This window comes from Lytechinus pictus, chromosome 15 (genome assembly GCF_037042905.1).
Source record: "Lytechinus pictus isolate F3 Inbred chromosome 15, Lp3.0, whole genome shotgun sequence".
Classification (NCBI taxonomy): domain Eukaryota; kingdom Metazoa; phylum Echinodermata; class Echinoidea; order Temnopleuroida; family Toxopneustidae; genus Lytechinus; species Lytechinus pictus.
This window is the reverse complement of record NC_087259.1, coordinates 5554975-5576826: the sequence shown is the minus strand read 5'-3', so window position 1 is coordinate 5576826 and position 21852 is coordinate 5554975. Positions and strand designations below refer to the sequence as shown.

General features: G+C 36.5%; 1 protein-coding gene across 12 annotated transcripts in view; it reads left to right on the top strand.

Moving 5' to 3' along the window:
* LOC129277681 (V-type proton ATPase 116 kDa subunit a 1-like) overlaps positions 1–21852 on the top strand; it is a 47546-nt gene that overhangs the window by 22738 nt on the left and 2956 nt on the right. For all 12 annotated transcript variants that reach the window (XM_064110471.1, XM_064110477.1, XM_064110476.1 and 9 more), the window contains exons 11-20: positions 3543–3693; positions 4870–5009; positions 6653–6798; positions 9702–9792; positions 10649–10767; positions 12445–12652; positions 16450–16557; positions 17583–17705; positions 19528–19645; positions 21411–21582. In XM_064110471.1, the coding sequence (XP_063966541.1) occupies positions 3543–3693; positions 4870–5009; positions 6653–6798; positions 9702–9792; positions 10649–10767; positions 12445–12652; positions 16450–16557; positions 17583–17705; positions 19528–19645; positions 21411–21582 (1376 nt within the window). The remainder of the gene's footprint in view (positions 1–3542; positions 3694–4869; positions 5010–6652; positions 6799–9701; positions 9793–10648; positions 10768–12444; positions 12653–16449; positions 16558–17582; positions 17706–19527; positions 19646–21410; positions 21583–21852) is intronic.

Below are 21852 nucleotides of genomic sequence, written 5' to 3'. Positions count from 1 at the left end.
TATTAGCCTTAGAATGCAAGAAGAATTGGGCTTTTGAAAATAAAAATCAAGAGAAAAACGCCTTCGAAGTTTGACTTCCGTTTTGAATCCGCTCCATGAAAAAAATCTATTTTGCCACCGCCGAGCTAACAGAAATGTCCTAGCAACCGCTTGCCAAAGAAGGCGAAACGATTGACCAATGAGGAGGCTGCATTTGGAACAATAGTGAACTTGCAGGTCACGCGCGACTGCAAGACGAAACAAAGTTAATGTTCTGGTTCGATATGTCAATCCACTGATCTTCTATACAGATCAGTGTAATAGCTCCATAGTTATACTGGGGTTTTATAATTATATTCGTGAAAGAAATAATTGTCATGATCTCCCTTTTTAATGAAATAAAAGGCAGGGAGAAAAGGTATGACCTAAAAACAGTGAGGAGGGAGTATACCAATGATTTTCATTGTATCATCGTCTTGTTTATTAAATAATAATAACAATTTCATATACCGCAAATTGCCTCTATGCGGTTGTTTGAATGTCGATCGCGTTTACTCTCACATGTTATATATCAAGCGAGTCATTATGACCTAAACTTTAACCGCATGTTCTAATAAAAAGAACTATCCGTTGTAAAATGGTAAGATAAGCCTTCAAAATATTTCAATTTGAACCTTATCTTTATACGAAAGGCTTGTGTGATCATGTTTTATGAATGCTTATGTTAGATTGAGGCAGTGAGAACAAAAAACGTGTATAATTTGCTCAATATCGTCTATTATCGATCTTTTTTTTGGGGGGGGGGTATAATTATTTACAGCATTGGAATGATTCAAAATTAGTATGAAAAAAAAACCCAAGATATATTAATGAAAAAAAGTTATAGTGATTCTAAAACTGATTCCGGAAAAAAAAAACCTGGCATAAACGTCTTAACTCTACAACAAAAAGAGCAAGGAGGTACCCTGAGTAAAATCCCGCCACAATTATTTCCAACAAAGGATAGATTAGGGGAGTTAAGATTTTTTGTAAACTAACAAGTGCACACCTAGTTACCAATAATGCATACAACATTCCACTTATTTGAATGCAGGATAAACCCCGGGCTTCCTATGTATAGTCAGGCACCTTGGACCACTCGGCCACGACACCTCCACGAATGCTGATTTTCGGATCGATATCAAGCACAAACAATATTTTGGTTGTGCCGTGGCCGAGTGGTCTAAGGCGCCTGGCTATACATAAAAAGTCCGGGGTTCGATCCCCGGCCGCGGCACCTATGCCTGTGAGCAAGGCATTTAATGTACAATGCTATTTTATCCTGCTTTCAAATAAATGGAAATTCTATAGGCATTATTGGTAGCTTGGTGTGCACTTGTTTAAAAAAAATATATATATTCTAACGCAGTAATACAGATAAAGAATCAGAAGATTGTTGCAAATGCCTTGTGCAACAATGATGTCTTTGTAAGATTGAATGATTAAAGAAAGAACAATAAAAGCTGTTCGATATTTTTTCGCATGTGTTCACTCTCAAACATATAAAGAGGATTTTTAAAAATAAGACGAAGAATGGAGGAAAAATACGGTGCATGGGCGTGGGCAGGAAAGAGGAAGAAGAAAGAGCGGCTGTGAAAAAAAAATAGATCGAATGGGGAGAAGAACGAATAATACAGAACAACAAAAGAAATAAGAGGAAAAAGGATGAGGAATAAGACGGTGGGGTGAGCAAGAGAGAGGAATAAGAAGGAAAAAAGGGGGAAGAAATGAGGTTAAAAAATATTGAGAGCAGATCGACGGGGGAGAAGAAAAAGAAATGGAGGGGGGAGAGGAATAAGATGGTGGGAATGGGCAGGGGAGAGGAAGAAGGAAAACATAATTATATAAAGAGGAACGAAAGAAAAAAAGAGGAATAAGGCGGTGGGTGAGGGAGGGAGAAAACAAAGAAGGAAAAAAGAAAGAAAACCGGCAAAAAGAGAGAAGATCGAAGGGTGAGAAGAACGAAAAACAGAATTATGTAAATAGAAACGAAAACAAGAAGAAAAGGGGAAAAATTGAAAAAAAAAGTGGAGGGTGAAAAAAAGGCAAGAGAGAAGAAGGAAAGGAGGGGGAAAAATCGGCAGAGAAAAAAAAAGATCGAAAGGGAAGAAAGAAAAACAGATTAAGAGGGACGAAAGAATTAAAGAAGAGAAAGGGGATGAGATAGAATAGGGGAGGGGGTTAGAGAGATGAGACCGAATGACGTGAATAAGAAGAGCGAACGAAAAGGGGGAGAGAGGAAGAAAGGATGAAATAAAACACAAGAAAGACGAAAGAAGTAGGTAAGAGAATAAGAGAGAGGGAAAGAGAGAATAGATCTGGACACAGTCGAATGGAACAACATGACAATGACTTTTATGAAATGTTTATTTCAATATGTGTATTTTAAATGACTGATATTTTCAATCAATGTCTTTATCCAAAAAAATGCATGGTCGTTTCGGCCATTTTTCATTGGTCGACGTTAGCTGTCTCAGACTTTCTGTTTGTACAGTTATTTCTTTCGCTTTCTCTATCGTTCATTCAAACATGATAAAAAATTGAGGGCAACAATGTCTTGATTATAAATAATTGGAAATAATGAAGCCCACCAAGCTTTCTACATGAATTTTGTTTCTTTTGTTAAAGATACTGCAGATCAATTAACTCACATTCACGAACAAACAATACTTTTAAGGATTGTAAACCCTTTCTTTTGAAAATTTTCTCTCTTGAAAACATCCCGATCACTTGCAAATGATGGAGAGAATCTTCAACATGTCCATGCTATGTTTAATGAAATTAATCCTCGCAAACAAACCGTGTTCTGAATACTTTGCGTCTCTGCATGACTTTTATTTCGCGATTATAGCCAGGCTAATACTCTAAATCCGGTATCAATCCGGTATCAATCTACTGCCTGGTACTTTTATCACCAAAAAATAACCCTTTAGAAGTTGTATCCCGTTTGTTAACTATTGTCAAGAAGCCTCCCTTTTGAATATCAGAATACGTATTGAAATCGATGCTTTTGATCTTTCTTTTGAAGCTGAATCATTGAACCGATCGAGCGAGCGGCCGCCGCCAGCTGTACACGAGTTTAAATGAATAGCCAATCAACAATGGCATACGTTTCTAGGGGCGGAGCTTAGTATGAAGCGAAATTCGATCAAGTCGAACGTGCCAAGTATCAGAAATTTTCGAATTGACCGAAAAAAACACTCGCAGAAAAACTGCTTTTTTATCATATTCCCGTCATCAATTTCACTCATCTTTTTCACAGAGTAATTATGAAACATGGAAGAATCAGAAAATGAAAAAAAAAAAATCTTCACAATTTTGACTTTTTTATTTGTGTGTCGAATTTCAAGGAATTTTGATTTGCGACTTGTCTCTCATTTCGGTATGATCGATCACATATTTGCCATTTGTAATACAGAAATGTTCTGTATAAATCAATGGCTTTGCCTGAAAATATCAATATATAATGCCCGATACACATTTCCAATTTAAAGCCATTTTGACGGTTTGTTTTGAAAATGTAGGAGAGAAGTGGCTCGACAGTTCCGTCCATCTTGAATCGCATGGAGACCAGTGAAGACCCACCAACGTACAACAAGGTCAACAAGTTTACCACTTGCTACCAGAGTCTGGTTGATGCGTACGGCGTCTGCACCTACGGAGAGGTCAATCCAGGTCAGAGAAATGTTAACCCTCGATTTAGTTTGAAATCCGAAGAAATAAAAAATTGAAAGCACTACATCCTGTTGGAAATTTCTGTCCCCTCTGTGACTCTGTAGCTGAAGGAAAAGGAAACCTTTGGAACAAGATAGCGTGTGTTAAAACAGAAAAATCAAAGAAACAGATCAACAAAAGTTTGAGAAAAATTGAATAAATAATAAGAAAGTTATGAGCATTTGAAGTTTAGATCATCACACATCTTTGTCGCATTGCCAATGGGAAGATCTCCATAGCATTAGTGATCGCAATATTCAAATGTTCATAACTTTCTCACTATTTGTCCGATTTTTCTCAATCTTTGATCTTATTCTTTGATTTTTCTCTTTCTACACAAGCCCACTTGTTCCAAACGTTTCATTCCCCTTTAAACTTACAATATGTAGCCTGCCTTCCCAGCCTAGGGTCTTTAAACAAATAAGAAAACATAATATTCTTTTAAAATGCCAAGAGTAAACTTATTTTCTGAGAAAGCATTACATAGTGAACTGGAAAGCCTCAACTGACATATGTTTGGTTACCACTTGTAAATTCACTAGGTTTGTATATTTTTCAGGCCTGTACTTGGAAATGAAAGGAGTAGCTGTGTGGACTTTTTATTTGTTATGAAATGCATGCTCACCATGGTTCATGCAATAATATAAAGTTTCTTTTTAGATATATCCCAAGAAAAAAAAAACCCTGAACATTCGTTGTAAATATATATTCTCAAATTGATAAACTGTAAAGCTCAACATATTGGCATACGTGTAGATATATTTTCATGATTTTTTTTTCCAGCAAAGTGAAAAGATATGATGTTAATGACTTGTACCTGTTTTAAATGCACCAGTGGTCATAAAAAGAAATGGAATTTTCTTTGATATTTAAGAATGATACCATCACTGGAGACCTTCAAATCTAAACTGAAGCCTTATCTTTTCTAACAGTATTAGTTATTGGCACTTTGACACTCATCCAAACTTTATTTTCTTGTGCGCCTCGGAATAGAATATTTCTAGATAGATGGCGCTATAGAGATGCCTATTATTATTATTATTATTATTGATATGGGCAAAATAAACAGACACAAAACCACTGTGTGAATATCCATGTATGCAATAATGCAGTTTCTTTTGTTTTGTCTCTTTACAGCTCCTTTCACCATCATCACCTATCCATTCCTCTTCTCTATCATGTTTGGTGATCTTGGTCATGGCTTCATCATGTTTCTCTTTGGTCTCTGGCTGGTGGTGAGAGAGAAGCAGCTTCACGCCTCCCTGGCCAACCATGAGGTAAGTGTGGCCTTTGGGACTTTGTCAAGTCCTTTGTCTTATTTATCATGTTTCTCTTTGGTCTCTGGCTGGTTATGAGAGAGAAGCAGCTTCACGCCTCCCTGGCCAACCATGAGGTAAGTGTGGCCTTTGGGACGTTGGCAAGTCCTTTGTCTTATCATGTTTCTCTTTGGTCTCTGGCTGGTTGTGAGAGAGAAGCAGCTTCACGCCTCCCTGGCCAACCATGAGGTAAGTGTGGCCTTTAGGACGTTGTCAGGTCTTTTGTCTTATTAATCATGTTTCTCTTTGGTCTCTGGCTGGTTATGAGAGAGAAGCAGCTTCACGCCTCCCTGGCCAACCATGAGGTAAGTGTGGCCTTTGGGACGTTGTCAGGTCCTTTGTCTTGTTTATCATGTTTCTCTTTGGTCTCTGGCTGGTTATGAGAGAGAAGCAGCTTCACGCCTCCCTGGCCAACCATGAGATAAGTGTGGCCTTTAGGATGTTGTCAGGTCCTTTGTCTTGTTTATCATGTTTCCCTTTGGTCTCTGGCTGGTGGTGAGAGAGAAGCAGCTTCACGCCTCCCTGGCCAACCATGAGATAAGTGTGGCCTTTAGGACGTTGTCAGGTCTTTTGTCTTATTTATCATGTTTCCCTTTGGACTCTGGTTGGTAAACAGCTGTATGGCCCCTGGCCCATCATGAAGTAAGTATAGCCTTTGGATGATGTCTCCAAGTCCTTTGTCCCATTTATCATCTTTCTCTTGGACTCTGGCTGGTGATGAGAGAGAAACAGCTGTATGCCTCCCTGGCCAACCATGAGGTAAGTGTGACCTTTGAGTGATATCTTCAAGTCTTAGTCTCATTCATCATGTTTTTCTTTGGATTCTGGTTGGTAATGAGAGAGAAACAGCTTTACAACTCATCAGCCATCATGAGGTAAGTATGGCCTTTTATAGCATAATTGAGTCATGATTCGTGTATGTTGTGTTTGATAATAATCATTACTCTTGGAGTATTTTATTTTCTATACAATGTACTGTACATTTAAATTTCTTAAAGTTGATATAGTTTTACCCAGGGGGTATTAATAATCAGAGGGACAAATTACTATTAATTGACTGAATAAATGAATGAGAGTTGAAACTTAATATATTCAGTAAAACTGGTGAAGAAAAAAGTATGTTAAGAAATAAGAAGGCTGATAATGACAGAAAGTCTCTGGCCCGTATTCTTAAGTCAGGTTTAACTTAGACCACAGTCTAACTCTGTGCTAAAATTATTGGGAGCCAAAATTTCAAAAATTCTGTTTATATAGTATATTTCTTATGTTTAGTATTTTGTTTCCTTTTGCTTTCATAATGAAGAAAAATACTACAGTTATCATTCCCAGACAGTTATGAACAATTTGGGTGCCATATGAGTTAATGATTTGAATGTTTACTGTTAAGGGTTTGTGCTCCACTTGTCTCTCCATAGTTAAACCACAACTTTAAACCAGGGTTTAATTTAAACCTGAGTTCAGAATACAGGCCTCTGGGTGTATTTGATTCAAGACAAAGGGTCAGGGCCATTGTTAGTTTGATGCATAATCTGTTCGCTGGATTCATAAAAACCTATTTTATTTTTAGAGATCAGTGAGATGATGATTTTTATTTCTCTCCCTAGATGTTTGGCACTGTGTATGGCGGAAGGTACATACTGATGTTGATGGGCATGTTCTCAATCTATACTGGCTTCATTTACAATGACTGCTTTTCCAAATCATTCAACATTTTTGGATCATCTTGGAATGTTACCGCTGCGGGATACTCGTGAGTATTAACATGTACCGTTAACAGGAATGGTTAAGAGGCCTTAAGGCCACATTTTGCCAGTTTTGGCTGCAGGCCGAGGTACGCACACAAAGTCTACAGGAGAGGGTATTTTTTCTAGTGGCCTTGTGAATCAGAACTGCCAGACTCGACTCCATCCCTTGACTTAAAGAGAGATTTCTCTGGCCTATTATTAGTTCCATCTGAAACACAAACAGGAACGGTTCAAGGCCGGCATTGGATTCGGTCTGAGTCATGTATACAAAGTCTATCAGAGAACAACCTTTTTTTCCAGCCTCCTTTTGACTCGAAACTGCTAGATCCGACTCCATCCCTGGACATAAATAGTTTTCTATCCAGAGCCTAATGTTTGTTTTATGTTTAATAACAGAAAGAGAGGAGAAATAGTAGTACTAAAATGAAGTGAAGTTAAGTAGTTTAATCCTGGATGCATGCCTTTGTTTATTTTTTCTTTTTCTTTTTTGCTTAATAATTGAGTGCGCTTTAGTATGGGCAAGATAATATACAGTGCAACAAACCTTAATCTAAGATAGTACACAGTGCAACAAACTTTAATCTAAGATAGTGCAAAGTGCAACAAACTTATCTAAGATAGTACAAAGTGCAAAAAAAATTATCTAAGATAGCACAGAGTGTATCAAACATTAATCTAAGGTACAGTAGTACACAGTGCAACAAATTTTAATCTAAGATACACGTATTACACAGTGCAACAAACCTAATCTAAGATAGTACACAGTGCAACAAACCTAATCTAAGATAGTACACAGTGCAACAAACTTTAATCTAAGATAGCACAGAGTGTATCAAATATTGATCTAAGGTAGTACACAGTGCAACAAACTTTGATCTAAGGTAGTACACAGTGTAACAAACTTATATAGTGCAAAGTGCAACAAACTTATCTAAGATAGCACAGAGTGTATCAAACATTGATCTAAGGTAGTACACAGTGCAACAAACTTTGATCTAAGGTAGTACACAGTGCAACAAACTTATCTAAGATAGTGCAAAGTGCAACAAACTTATCTAAGATAGCACAGATTGTATCAAACATTAATCTAAGGTACAGTAGTACACAGTGCAACAAATTTTAATCTAAGATACACGTAGTACAAAGTGCAACAAACCTAATCTAAGATAGTACACAGTGCAACAAACTTTAATCTAAGATAGAACAAAGAGCAACAAACTTATCTAAGATAGCACAGAGTGTATCAAACATTGATCTAAGGTAGTACACAGTGCAACAAACTTTGATCTAAGGTAGTACACAGTGTAACAAACTTATATAGTGCAAAGTGCAACAAACTTATCTAAGATAGCACAGAGTGTATCAAACATTGATCTAAGGTAGTACACAGTGCAACAAACTTTGATCTAAGGTAGTACACAGTGCAACAAACTTATCTAAGTTAGTGCAAAGTGCAACAAACTTATCTAAGATAGCACAGATTGTATCAAACATTGATCTAAGGTACAGTAGTACACAGTGCAACAAATTTTAATCTAAGATACATGTAGTACACAGTGCAACAAACCTTAATCTTAAGATTGTACACAGTACAACAAAATTTAATCTAAGATAGTACACAGTGCAACAAACCTTAATCTAAGATAGTACACAGTGCAACAAACTTTAATCTAAGATAGCACAGAGTGTATCAAACATTGATCTAAGGTAGTACACAGTGCAACAAACTTTGATCTAAGGTAGTACACAGTGTTACAAACTTATATAGTGCAAAGTGCAACAAACTTATCTAAGATAGCACAGAGTGTATCAAACATTGATCTAAGGTAGTATACAGTGCAACAAACTTTGATCTAAGGTAGTACACAGTGCAACAAACTTATCTAAGTTAGTGCAAAGTGCAACAAACTTATCTAAGATAGCACAGATTGTATCAAACATTGATCTAAGGTACAGAAGTACACAGTGCAACAAATTTTAATCTAAGATACATGTAGTACACAGTGCAACAAACCTTAATCTTAAGATTGTACACAGTACAACAAAATTTAATGTAAGATAGTACACAGTGCAACAAACCTTAAGCTAAGATAGTACACAGTGCAACAAACTTTAATAGCAGGGCCCGCTGGGAGAACAGTTTTCGGAACTGAAGTGGCTACCCTGGGTAAATATGCCGCTATTATTATTATTATTATTATTATAATCTAAGATAGTGCAAAGTGCAACAAACTCATCTAAGATAGTACAAAGTGCAAAAAAAACTTATCTAAAATAGCACAGAGTGTATCAAACATTAATCTAAGGTACAGTAGTACACAGTGCAACAAATTTTAATCTAAGATACACGTAGTACAAAGTGCAACAAACCTAATCTAAGATAGTACACAGTGCAACAAACTTTAATCTAAGATAGCACAAAGAGCAACAAACTTATCTAAGATAGCACAGAGTGTATCAAACATTGATCTAAGGTAGTACACAGTGCAACAAACTTTAATCTAAGATACATGCAGTACACAGTGCAACAACCATCTTAAGATTGTACACCGTGCAACAAAATTTAATCTAAGATAGTACAAAGTGCAACAAACTTTAATATCTAACATAGTACACAGTGCAACAAAATTTGATCTACGATAGTACACAGTGCAACAAACTTTAATCTAAGATAGTACAAAGTGCAACAAACTTATCTAAGATAGCACAGAGTGTATCAAACATTGATCTAAGGTAGTACACAGTGCCTCAAACCTTAATCTAAGATGGTAAAGTGCAAAATACTTAAATCTAAGATGATGCACAGTGCAACAAACTTTAATCTAAAAAAGTTAGTACAAAGGGCAATGAACATTTGAACAAACATTTGACCATGTTCTGCTATTTTTGTTGTTGTTTTTATATTTAGTGATCACCTTCTAGAACAGGACATTTCCCTTATCTTGGATCCCAAGACCACTTTTGTAGATGCAGATCCTTATCCGTTTGGAGTAGATCCAGTGAGTACTCTTGATTTGTCAGCTCATGAAGACATGGGCCTGTATTCTGAAGTCAGTTTAACTTAGACCACGGTCTAACTGTTCTAAAATTATGGGAAGCCAAGAATGTTAATTTATTGATTAATTAATTAATTTATTTATTTATTTGATTTATATATTTATTTAAAAAACATTTCAATAGTGTGCCCTTTCAGCAAAAGTTGGTAATAAAAGAGGCCCTAGAAGCATAAAAACACTTTGTTTACATTGTATTTTTCATTGTATATAAATTGTATTTTTGTTACGTTTTACCATGCTCTTTCCCAGTTCTGCAATAGTGAAGACAACTATATCATTTATTCTTCCCAGACAAGAATGGTTTGAGTGTGATATGAGCTGATACAGTGTACCTCTATACTGTTAGAGATTTATGTCACAATTGGCTATCCATAGTTAAGCCACAACTTTACACTAGAATTTAAATTATCTTAAACCCAATAGAATACGGACCATTGAGTAGACAGGGATGTAGTTGAGGCCGCATCTTGCTGGTCTTGGTCATGACCTCGGCTGTGTTCCTGATTGTAAATATTCATATATCTACTCAATAGAAGACTTTCATATATCTACTTCGTGTATAATCAAAACCTTATGGCCCATAGTCACGTAGGTGGTTTCAATTGCACCATGGTACAAAACCATGGACTACATGTACGCACATTTTTGGGGTACATAATGATGCTTGTTTCATCATGTGCACTAAGAAAAGTATGACAATGAGGGTATGCTTTTGTTAAGGGGTGCTTATTTCATTCTTGAATGAAGGGCGATAATATGAAAAATGTCTTATAATAATATGAAAAATGTCTTATTTCAGATTTGGCAGCTGGCATCCAATAAGATCAATTTCCTGAACTCTTTCAAGATGAAGATGTCCGTCATTTTAGGAATTGGTCAGATGTTGTTTGGAGTTTGCCTCAGTCTCCTCAATCACATGTAAGCAATAGATATATAGGCCCAAATTTACAAAGGTGGTTTTGAAAACCCACGGTTGAATCCATGGTTTATGTAGATTCCCTGTATAAATTACGCTTAATTTAGCGCGTATCGGGCGCATGTATTAATAATGTCCAATTCTGATTCGCGCTTTTGTCACAGTGCGCCAAATTGACGCCTGTTACCATGGTTAGATACACTATTTTATTCATGAGTCCACTGTTTGAAGAGTGGACTCATGAATAAAAACAGTGGACTCATGAATAAACTAGCGTGGATAACCACGGCAATAGGCGTCAATTTCGCGCACTGTGACAAAAGCGCGCATCAGCATTGGACATTCTTTAATATACGTGGTAAAATAAGCGTAATTTATACAGGAAATCTACATAAACCATGGACTCAACCGTGGGTTTTCAAAACCACCTTTGTGAATTCGGGCCATAATGTTCAGAACCAAAGAGCACTTGACCTTGTATACGTATCTCTCTTTGCGACTAGTCCGCGCCAGGGAATTCCTCGTACCAAGTAGGAAGGGATCAGCAAATAAGGCAAATATGTCTAAGCAAATAAGATTTTGCTCATCGTAGCCTTACTTTATATTCTTCACCTTGTCTGAAATCAGTTCATGTCCATGATCAAATTCTCACTCAAGATAAGGATGAATGGAGGCATAACAATGGAGCTGTAAAACTAAGAAGCTGTGGGCGTCAAAATATGAGGAATAGTTTAAAATTGGCTCAAAAAAACATATTTCTAGGGAGAATTAAATTATGAAACTTTGAGGCATGATACATGATGATGAACTACCCAAACATACACATGAGAATGGATTTTTTTTTACATGTATGCCACTGTATCATTTGATTTTGCTTTGTATGCAATGTACATGTTGTCTGCTAATTTGCGTTGATTCCATTGTAAATCGCTTTCAAACCCTTGTTAAAAGTGCCATGATATAAATACAATGTATTATTATTATGATTATTTATTGTTATTATTAATGATTATGATATTATAATTATTATTATTGTTATTATTATTATTATTATTATTAATATTATTATTATTATTGTTATTATTATTATTCTTATCATTATAATTAATATCATTTTGTTACTAAAATTATCATCAGCAGCTTGCATAGGCAATACCCATTTGGATCCGGTAAGAAAAAACCGAGAAGCTGATTGTGCAAGTTATTGGTTGTACATAATGAGTGCGAAGTATCGGCGCTACAATCAATTCCTCAACTTTGTGTGACAGGGACCTTGTTTGAGTGCAGGATACAGAATGCTTCTAGGAATGGCAAATCGTGATTATAATTGATAATTATGTGTGGAGTGTTGTGGCCCAGTGGATTAGTCTCTGAACTTTGAAACAGAGGGTCGTGGGTTCGAATCCCAGTCATGGCGTAATTTCCTTCAGCAAGAAATTTATCCACATTGTGCTGCACTCGACCCAGGTGAGGTGAATGGGTACCCGGTAGGATTTATTCCTTGAACGCTTTAGTGCCTATTAATACGGCGGCTCAGCTACAGCCAGGGTGATAATATGATACCAAGTATCAAACGCGCAGTTGAGTATATGCACATAGTAACTGCGATATATATAAATGGACATATTATTGTTATTATTATTGATAATGAGCTGTTGTAAATACCTGTTACCTTTCAGCCACTTCAAGAAAACCATCAACATCTGGTGCGAGTTTGCACCCCAATTAATCTTCATGGTGTCCATCTTTGGGTACCTGGTGTTTCTCATCTTCTACAAGTGGCTCTTCTTCAACGTACATAACATGCACGGCGCCCCCAGTCTCATCCTCACCCTCATCAACATGGGCCTCATGGCCCCGCCCGACCCGGAGATGTTCACAGGACAGGTAAGCGAGCATCGACCACCAAAAACTTTTTCTAAAGTCTGCGTCTTTGTTACTTACTATCTGACCTGCCCCCCCCAAAAAAAAAAAAAAATCAACAATAAGTTGCCCAGAATGAAATCTGAGATTTCAATTGAGCTGGAAAAGGCACATCCTGAGCTTCTATATGATATATTACTTGTCAAAATTTATTAGAAATAAACCACACAAGTTCTTGATCGAATGTAGAGGAAATGCAAGAGCCTCAAAGAATGAAGAAAAAAACAGGGACTGAATTTCAGGGTTCATTCATGAATGAGATGTGCTCTGTGTGCAATCTCAACAAAACTTTGAAGAAGACCAGAAAAAAGTGGTGTCATCGCAAAATTTGTATCTCTTCTTTTATTTCACTTCACATCTTCGAATTTCGACAGTATGAAGTATTCTTTCATATAAACTAAATTTTTGTAATTGCTTTTTGAAGTCCAAATTACAGTATTATTTACAGAGTACCTTCTCTGCCCCGACCTATTGTTGGTTTTGGGTTGGCAGGTCATATAATTGTAGAAGGTATGTTTGGTGAATCCAGTCTCATCCTAACCTTGATCAAGAATAGACTCATGACACCGATTTAAATTCCTGATTGCAGGGGTGTGAGAGTTCAGATTTTTTTGTTTTGAGTTTCAGCTTAAATTCAGCTTAGTTTTGGCTTTCCTCTGTACAAAAATTATGGGAGCTCTTTCTATTTCAGACTTTTTCAACACTCTTCAGCTTTTTTCAGATCTTTTTATTTGTGACCACTCACACCCCTGTGATTGGTCGACACCTGCTTCAACTGCTTTCCATTTCGTTTCACCCTCATGGTCTAATTCTAGTTTGTCTACCTACCATTTGGTATAAGTACCATTTGGTCTAATTACCATGTGGTCTAATTACCATTTGGTCTAATTACCATTTGGTCAAGTTACCATTTAGTCTAAATGCCATTTAGCCCTTTCATCATTAAAGGAGAATGAAACCTTTGGAACAAGATAGCTTGTGTGAAAACAGAAAAATCACAGAAACAGATCAACGAAAGTTTGAAAAAAATCGGACAAATAATGAGAAAGTTATGAGCATTTGAATATAGCGATCACTAATGATATGGAGATCCTCACATTGGCAATGCGACAAAGATGTGTGATGTCACTTGTGAACAACTCTCCCCATTACTTTAGTACATATAACTTAAACTGCCTCTTTTATCACATCTATCAGTAGATCATGTGTTCTTTCTATAGGAGGGCATGTAATACAGATTTTCAAAGAATACATCATGAATAAAGAGTTTGTATCACCATAACAAAAAGCAAAAAGAGACATTTTGGGGGTATTTTATAGTCCATCAAAGGGAAAGTTGTTCACATGTGACATTACACATCCTTGTCGCATTGCCAATAGGAGGATCTCCATAACATTAGTGATCTCAACATTCAAATCCTCATAACTCTTCTATTGCTAGCCCTATTTTACTCAAACTTTTGTTGATCTTATTCTTTGATTTTTCTGCTTTCACAAAAGCTAACTTGCTCCAAGAGTTTCATTCTCCTTTAAGAGTAATATTTAGATATGCTTTACCCATTTTGTCTATTATTCAGATCCAACACCACTTGTTTATATGGTTTGATGAACTGTTTATGAACCAATTTTAGATTTTAGAAAGTACACGCATAATAAGATGTAAATTATTCTTATTGTCTTATACCACTCATTATACCGGTATAGGGTTTGATAAACAATGGTCCAAATTTTTATTTGGCAAGGTAATACAAATTTTTAAGAAGTACAAAAGTGATAAAGTTTAAATTAATCACATGGTCTAATACCACTTAGTATTCCAGTTTATGGATTGATAAACTATGAACAAATTTTTGATTTGGTAAGGTAATGGTTCAAAAATAATAGAGTGTAAGTTTTTCACATTGTCTAATACCACTTAGTATATATGATTTGATGACCTGTTAATGAACAAAGTTTTGATTTGACAAACTGAAACATTCTTAAAAGTAACAAAGTTGAAATCAGACTAAATGAGAATCACTGTAAACGCTGTTATTTTTGCGGGATTAATTTTTCGCGCTTGGCGTCTTCAAAACATATTCGCGGGTTCTTGAATTCGCGCTGCACACTCAATAATCACAAAGTCACTTCCTTCTTCCCCATCTGAGAATGGTTTTATTTAATATTTCAGCGACGAGATTGTGTTTTCTGAACATAATTCTAGCTCTAAAGCGGCGTAATTCAGCGTTGTTTTGATCCAATCATGAGCTTTTGTGACATTTAGCGCAACTTTTCTTTTGCGGGGCGGACATTGGGGAAGGCAAAATGGAGGCGCTGCTGGCCTGGTATGGATGGCCGTGCACCACCGGGTAACGACCGGGGGGATTACGGCTATTCAAAGTGCATGGGATCAATCAAACCTGGGCGATCGACCCAACATCTTCTTAAAAACTAAACAGATATAAACACTCACCAATCAAAGTCAAACAGCAAAAACAATTTATATTTCAACCAAAATCATAATTTAAATACCGATCTGCAACTATTAAAAAATGATCGCATTGCTTTGGAACAAATTCTCGGGATGCATGTGATTTTGGAGCTCAAGCTTGCTTGCTTAAATGTCGCCCTCTACAGGTCAAATTATGCAGTCTCTTTGCCAAAACTATACACGCAATTGAACCGCGGTTCCAAACTTGCATTAAATAGATGCTCATAAATTCGCGCTCGTCGATCTTGCCGCAAAATCCGCGAAAATTTCCATTTTAACAGTATGCTAAATGGGTGTTAGACCAGAGCAACTGAGCTAGACTCTGTTAGACTATCAGACTGTTAGACTAGTAACAAAGTTGAAATCAGACTAAATGAGAATTAGGCTAAATGGGTGTTAGACCAAACTGATAGTAGAGCAACTGTGCTAGACTCTGTTAGACTATCAGACTGTTAGACTAGTAACAAAGTTGAAATCAGACTAAATGAGAATTAGGCTAAATGGGTGTTAGACCAAACTGATAGTAGATCAACTGGGCTAGACTCTGTTAGGCTATTAGACTGTTAGACTAGTAACAAAGTTGAAATCAGACTAAATGAGAATTAGGCTAAATGGGTGTTAGACCAAACTGATAGTAGATCAACTGGGCTAGACTCTGTTAGACTATTAGACTAGTAACAAAGTTGAAATCAGACTAAATGAGAATTAGGCTAAATGGGTGTTAGACCAAACTGATAGTACATGTAGATCAACTGGGCTAGACTCTGTTAGACTATCTGAGATGTAGACCGACAACTTGTAGACCAAGTGTAATATAAAGCATGACCTCGTCTAATCCAGTCATGACCAGGGAACAGTTTCAGCAAGCATAGACCGCCAAGACATTTCTGTAGTCTATGTTTTATTACTTAATTCATAGCATTGACATAGTCTTGTTACCAAAACATCTAGTCTTTTGGGGGGGGTAGTTTAGGTTATTAAAATTTCAACAAAACAACAGATTGGTATATGTATCAAAGTACAATGGAAAATAACAATACATTGATAAAATATGCAACATGAACAGTTTGCACAATGTATGTAGATGCAGTAAACAGGAGGGGTCGTAGAGAAGCAAGCTTGTGTAATGACCCTTGAAGACAAGCTTGACAAGTATATATAAGAACTTAGCAACAACAATATAACACGCACACAACAGCATGCACAGTATGGGAAGGCATGTTTGAAATGCAGTGGGAATGTAAATTATCAAGGTTGGATTGTAGGTTCATTTTTTGTTGCATATTTTCAGGCGGCACTACAGAAGGTTTTGATCCTCGTAGGCTTTTCATGCATCCCGTGGATGTTGCTGCCTAAACCTTTGATTATGAGGGCACAGCACAACAGGAAAATCAACAAGGTCAGTTACTTCACATTTATTGTGGTCGGTGATGATTATGATAATTTATGATGGTGGTGGTGGTGGTGGTGGTGGCGGGGATGGACAGGTGATGACAACGAGTATGATGATGTTGGTGATGATGATGACGATGATGGTGATGGAGATGTTGATAATAACGATGATAATTATGATGGTAATAGTGAAGATGATGATGATGACGACTTTGATGATGATCGGTGATCGGTGATGATTATGATGATAATGACGATGGTAGTACGATGACAACAGTGGTGGTGTTGGTGATGATGACTATGATGATGATGGTGATGATGATGATGATGGTGATGATGATGATGATGATGAGTATGATGATGATGATGATCGGTGATGATTATGATGATGATGATGATGATGGTAGTACGATGACAACAGTGGTGGTGTTGGTGATGATGACTATGATGATGATGGTGATGATGTTGATGATGATGACGATGATGGTGATGGAGATGTTGATAATAACGATGATAATTATGATAATAATAGTGAAGATGATCGGTGAAGATTATGATGATAATGATGATGGTAGTACGATGAAAACAGTGGTGGTGTTGGTGATGATGACTATGATGATGATGGTGATGATGTTGATGATGATGATGATGATGATGATGATGATGATGGTAATGATAAATGATGATGATGATATGATGATGATGATGATGATAAATGATTATGAAGATGTTCATGATAAATGATGAGGATGACAATGATATATATCAGAGCTTCCAAGTAATCCCAAATTTCAGTGATTAATATTGAAAATAAGAATACTTCTGATGGTTTCATGTGAAACACTGATTTCTAAAGTTTCAGTGTTGTGTTCTGTGGTATTTCTTTTAAAATACTGATTTCCTCACCAAAATATTGATTTTCAACTGAAAAAAAACTGAAATGTTCTTGTTGAGGATGGCAGTGATGGTATATACAGAGTTTCTTGTGATGATATCCAAACAAATCTGTCCTATATCCATTTGTATGTCCAGGCTGTGATGTATCGTGATGTACGTATGCTGTCTGGGAAGAGTGAGGAGACGGCTGAGGTTTTACATCATGATGAACTTGAAGCAGAAACAAGTGGTGCTGTGCAAACCTCTCCAAAGGATGAAGTGAGTAATGGCAAGCATGACCCTAATAAGACTGGGGGGTCCGGTTCAGCCCCCACCCCCTCGACATTTTTCGCGATAAAATCTGCCGTGCAAAATTTTTGACCACGTCGCTCGCTGACTTTTTACTTTCAAGTTTCTTGCAACTTTTGAGACCAAAATTGCGACCCCTGGGCTCGCAGTTCTGAAATTATGCAACATTTCTTAAGTACATGCAGACCCAAAATTGCTCAAAAACGTGAATTTGTGTACAATACCAATGCAAATAGTGTTTTTAGCCAAAATTCACTAATGTATCATTATTTTTCCTTTTACTGATTAAATTCAATTAATTTTATCCTATTAATGGTCCAAATAAATTCCCAGACAATTTCCTTTGAAAAAAAAAGTATAAAAAAATGAAATACATAAGAAATTTAGAAAACAATAAAGTACATAAGAAAATAAATGTCATATTGAATTTTTTTTAAGTACATTTGATCAGATTTCAGATAAAGTGTCTGTGAACCAAAAATTAGCATTTTAGGGGCATTATTTAGTTAATTAGAGCAAAATTTTGATTTTACGCATAAATTAGCATAATTGATTACCAATGAGATTTTTCGCAGAATTTGACCTTATAGTTTTGTAGATTATGCCATGGGAAAGCGTGTGCCCATTTTCGTTGCGATAGATGCCAAGATCTATTGGGGGGTCTGAATCAGCCCCCCCTGTCTTCTTAGGGGTCGAAATAGCTCAATCTATTTAGAAATGTATAATAAAAGACAAATTCAAAGTTACGATTGATGCCAATCGAAATGAATAGAAGCGAAAACAAGCGGTACTGCATACAGTGAGTTATCAAGACTAGGGAGTGTAGGTGGGGGATAATTAATCAATTTCCAACGACATCAGATTCACCTGCTATCAATTATAAATATGTAACAAATAATGTACTGGATAGTTACAGTCGATTGTACATTGTTAACACATAGATCATCATTTTCCAATTTCCATAATCGAGTTTATACATATTCTGAAATCCTATCTTCAACTCAATTGACTTACCAAATTTCAGATTAAGTTCTAAATAAAGAGAAGATTGACATTTAGTTTGAAGTGTCATACCGCCTCTGATTTTACGAAGCATAATAAACCATTTTTTCTACGCTATCGCAGTCTCCTGAATGGTGTGCAGGGGCTCTAAACCTAAACTTCATGTAGATATTGCGTGTATGTATTGACTGATTTTACAAACTGTCATAAACCATAAACTAAGGTTTATGGTGCTTAAAATGGACAAAAACAGTGTGCACGATATATGTGGTTTTACAAAGTGACCTAAGCCCATTGTTTTCATAATTATACACAGTTTCTCATATGTCTACCTACATTTTATTTCAAATATCGAATTGATACATTCAAATTATGATCAAAATTTTGCATATTATAAAATGGTAGAATTCATGCATTAAATGTGTATGAATAATTGATCCAGTTTCCTTAAAAGCGCAGTCATGAATGTGGAAACATGTCCAAACTTTGAATACGATTGTCTCAAAATCATGTTTGTAGACCAGCTGAAGTTTAGGATGGTCTGGAAAATCATGGATGAGATGTTCACATTGATTTCAGTGGAATGTTCGTATTTAACTAGTTTACCACAAATTCCCACAGAAGGATCACTCAGAATAAAATAGAAATGAAATAAATTCAAAGGAGAAATAATCTGCTTGGACAAAGTAAAGATGGTGTACTGTGGAACTCCAAACTCTGAGTTCCAATATGAGGGATAATAAAATGGTCAGTAATTTGTATTATCATGGTTTTTTTTTCTTCCATCCAGTTTGACTTTGGAGAAACTTTCGTCTACCAAGCTATTCACACCATCGAGTATTGCCTGGGATGTATTTCTCATACAGCCTCTTATCTTCGACTCTGGGCTCTCAGCTTGGCCCATGCTGGTAAGGCCAGAACTGATTGTTGTGGTGGTGACCTTTGTGGCAATGATGGGTGGTATGAGGATTGTAGCGATGATAATGATGTTGCTGATGATAATATTGCCGGCGGTTTGGTTATAGTGGTAATGTTGATGTAAGAAGTGGCAGTGGTGGTTATGTTGCTTATGCTTGTTTGGATGGTGGTTGCCGTTATAGCAGGGTTCCCAGTCCATCAGGGAGAATTAATCTACCTTTTTCCAGTCAGGGAAAAATCAGGGAACTTGATTTTTTTTTAAGGGGAATCCAGCCTTGGTCATAAAATGTTGTGTTGGAAAAAAGAAAAATGAATAAAAAAGAATGGTGAAAGCTTGAAAGAAATCGGATAAGCAATAAGAAAGTTATGGCTGTTTTAAAATCGAGATCCTTAATACTATGTAGATTTCAAATTGGCAACTGAGTAAGAAAATTATGACAAGGGGCAAGGACAACTTTCTCATAGGCCATGTACTTAATTATCAGGGATTTGTGGTTTTCTCCTAAGTACCCATTCCCCTGGGGCAGTAATCTAAATATGACACAGGTAGCATATTGTTTTATGTCCTCATGAGAGAAAATTGCAGTTTGAAATAAAACTTTTGAAAATAATGACATTTTAGCCATTTTATGTAATGAAGTACATGGAAAGAGTAGTCCTTGCCTTACATCACTATGCCATCATACATGCGGCCAATTTGAATTTTCCATGGGTATAGTGATTACCAATATTTACAACTTTTCAAAAATCATAACTTTCTTATTGTTTGTTCGATATTGTTCAAACCTTTACCTATCAGCTTGTCTCATTTTTCTTTTTCCTCCAAAAACAAGTTTTTATTTGGGTTGGATTCCCCTTTAAATACCTCAAATCAGGGGAAAATGCCTCAGATGAGGGAAAAATCTTGATCGGCCCAAAAGCAGAAAGCACGGTAGTCAGTCAGACTGTTATATTTTTTTGCATATCAAAACAACATCCATTGAATGACTGGTTATGGTGGTACAAATTAGTTTTACATTATTGTATTTATACTGAAAATACATGTAATTCACTGCAGCAACTTAGAAAACGTGCGAAACTGGGAATGGGTTTAAATAATCATCAGGGAATTTTTAAACTTCATCAGGGAAAAATCAGGGAATTTGGTTTTCTTGAAAAGCTGGGAACCCTGTAAAATGGTGATGTTGGTAGTAGTGATGACAGTAATGGTAGTGGTGGTAATGATGCCATTGATGGTGGAGATGAGTGTTTGGTAGTTGGCATATGTTGGTGATGGTAGACGTAGTGATATTAATGGGGGCGACAGTGGCAGAGATGGTAGTGTCGACGATGGTGATGGTGGTAGTGATGACAGTGTTGGTTACGCTGGTGGTAGTGGTTATGCTCGTGATGGTTGTGGTCGTTGTGATGATCTCTAAGGTTGTTGTGGTGTTAATCATCTTAAAAATATTTCTTTTGGCATTGGCTGCAATATGTCTTACATAACATACCAAGATTTAGATGATCATTGAATGTTTCCATGGTCGAGATATATTAGGCAAGTTTGCAGACAACACCATGTAATACTAGTAGTCCTGAAAAGGACTGTTGGTAATCTTTCTTGATTGATTGTTCACCCTAGAAAGAAATATTGATCAACATTTCAACCAGTACACTTTGGTCGTCATCAGGATTTGAAAAATTGCAGACATTTCAAAGAATCTGTTTCAGGGCTATCATGTTACCTCAACTTTTGTTAACCTCTATTTCTTTTAGAGCTGTCTGAAGTGCTATGGAACATGATGTTGGCTATAGGTCTGAGAATGAATGGTTATGTAGGAGCGTTTGCCATCTGGGCCATCTTCGCTGTATGGGGTGTCCTGACCATCAGTATCCTCCTGTTTATGGAGGGTCTCTCTGCCTTCCTTCATACTCTACGACTTCACTGGTAAGACTCATCGCACCCACCCTCTCCCCCCCCCCCCATATTCATTCTTCCTTTCTGAGCCATCTTTGCTACAGACCTTATGCACTGTCAAGTTTCATCTTAAACTTTCATTATTCATGTTGGAAAATGAATTGGAAACGATCAGTTTGATAATGATAACAATAATAGTATTCATTTAGTTTTTACAGAGCGCATTTCAGACCTGCAAGGACATTCAATGCGACATAGAGAAATAAAATTATACAATATAAATTTGAACAATGAAGATTA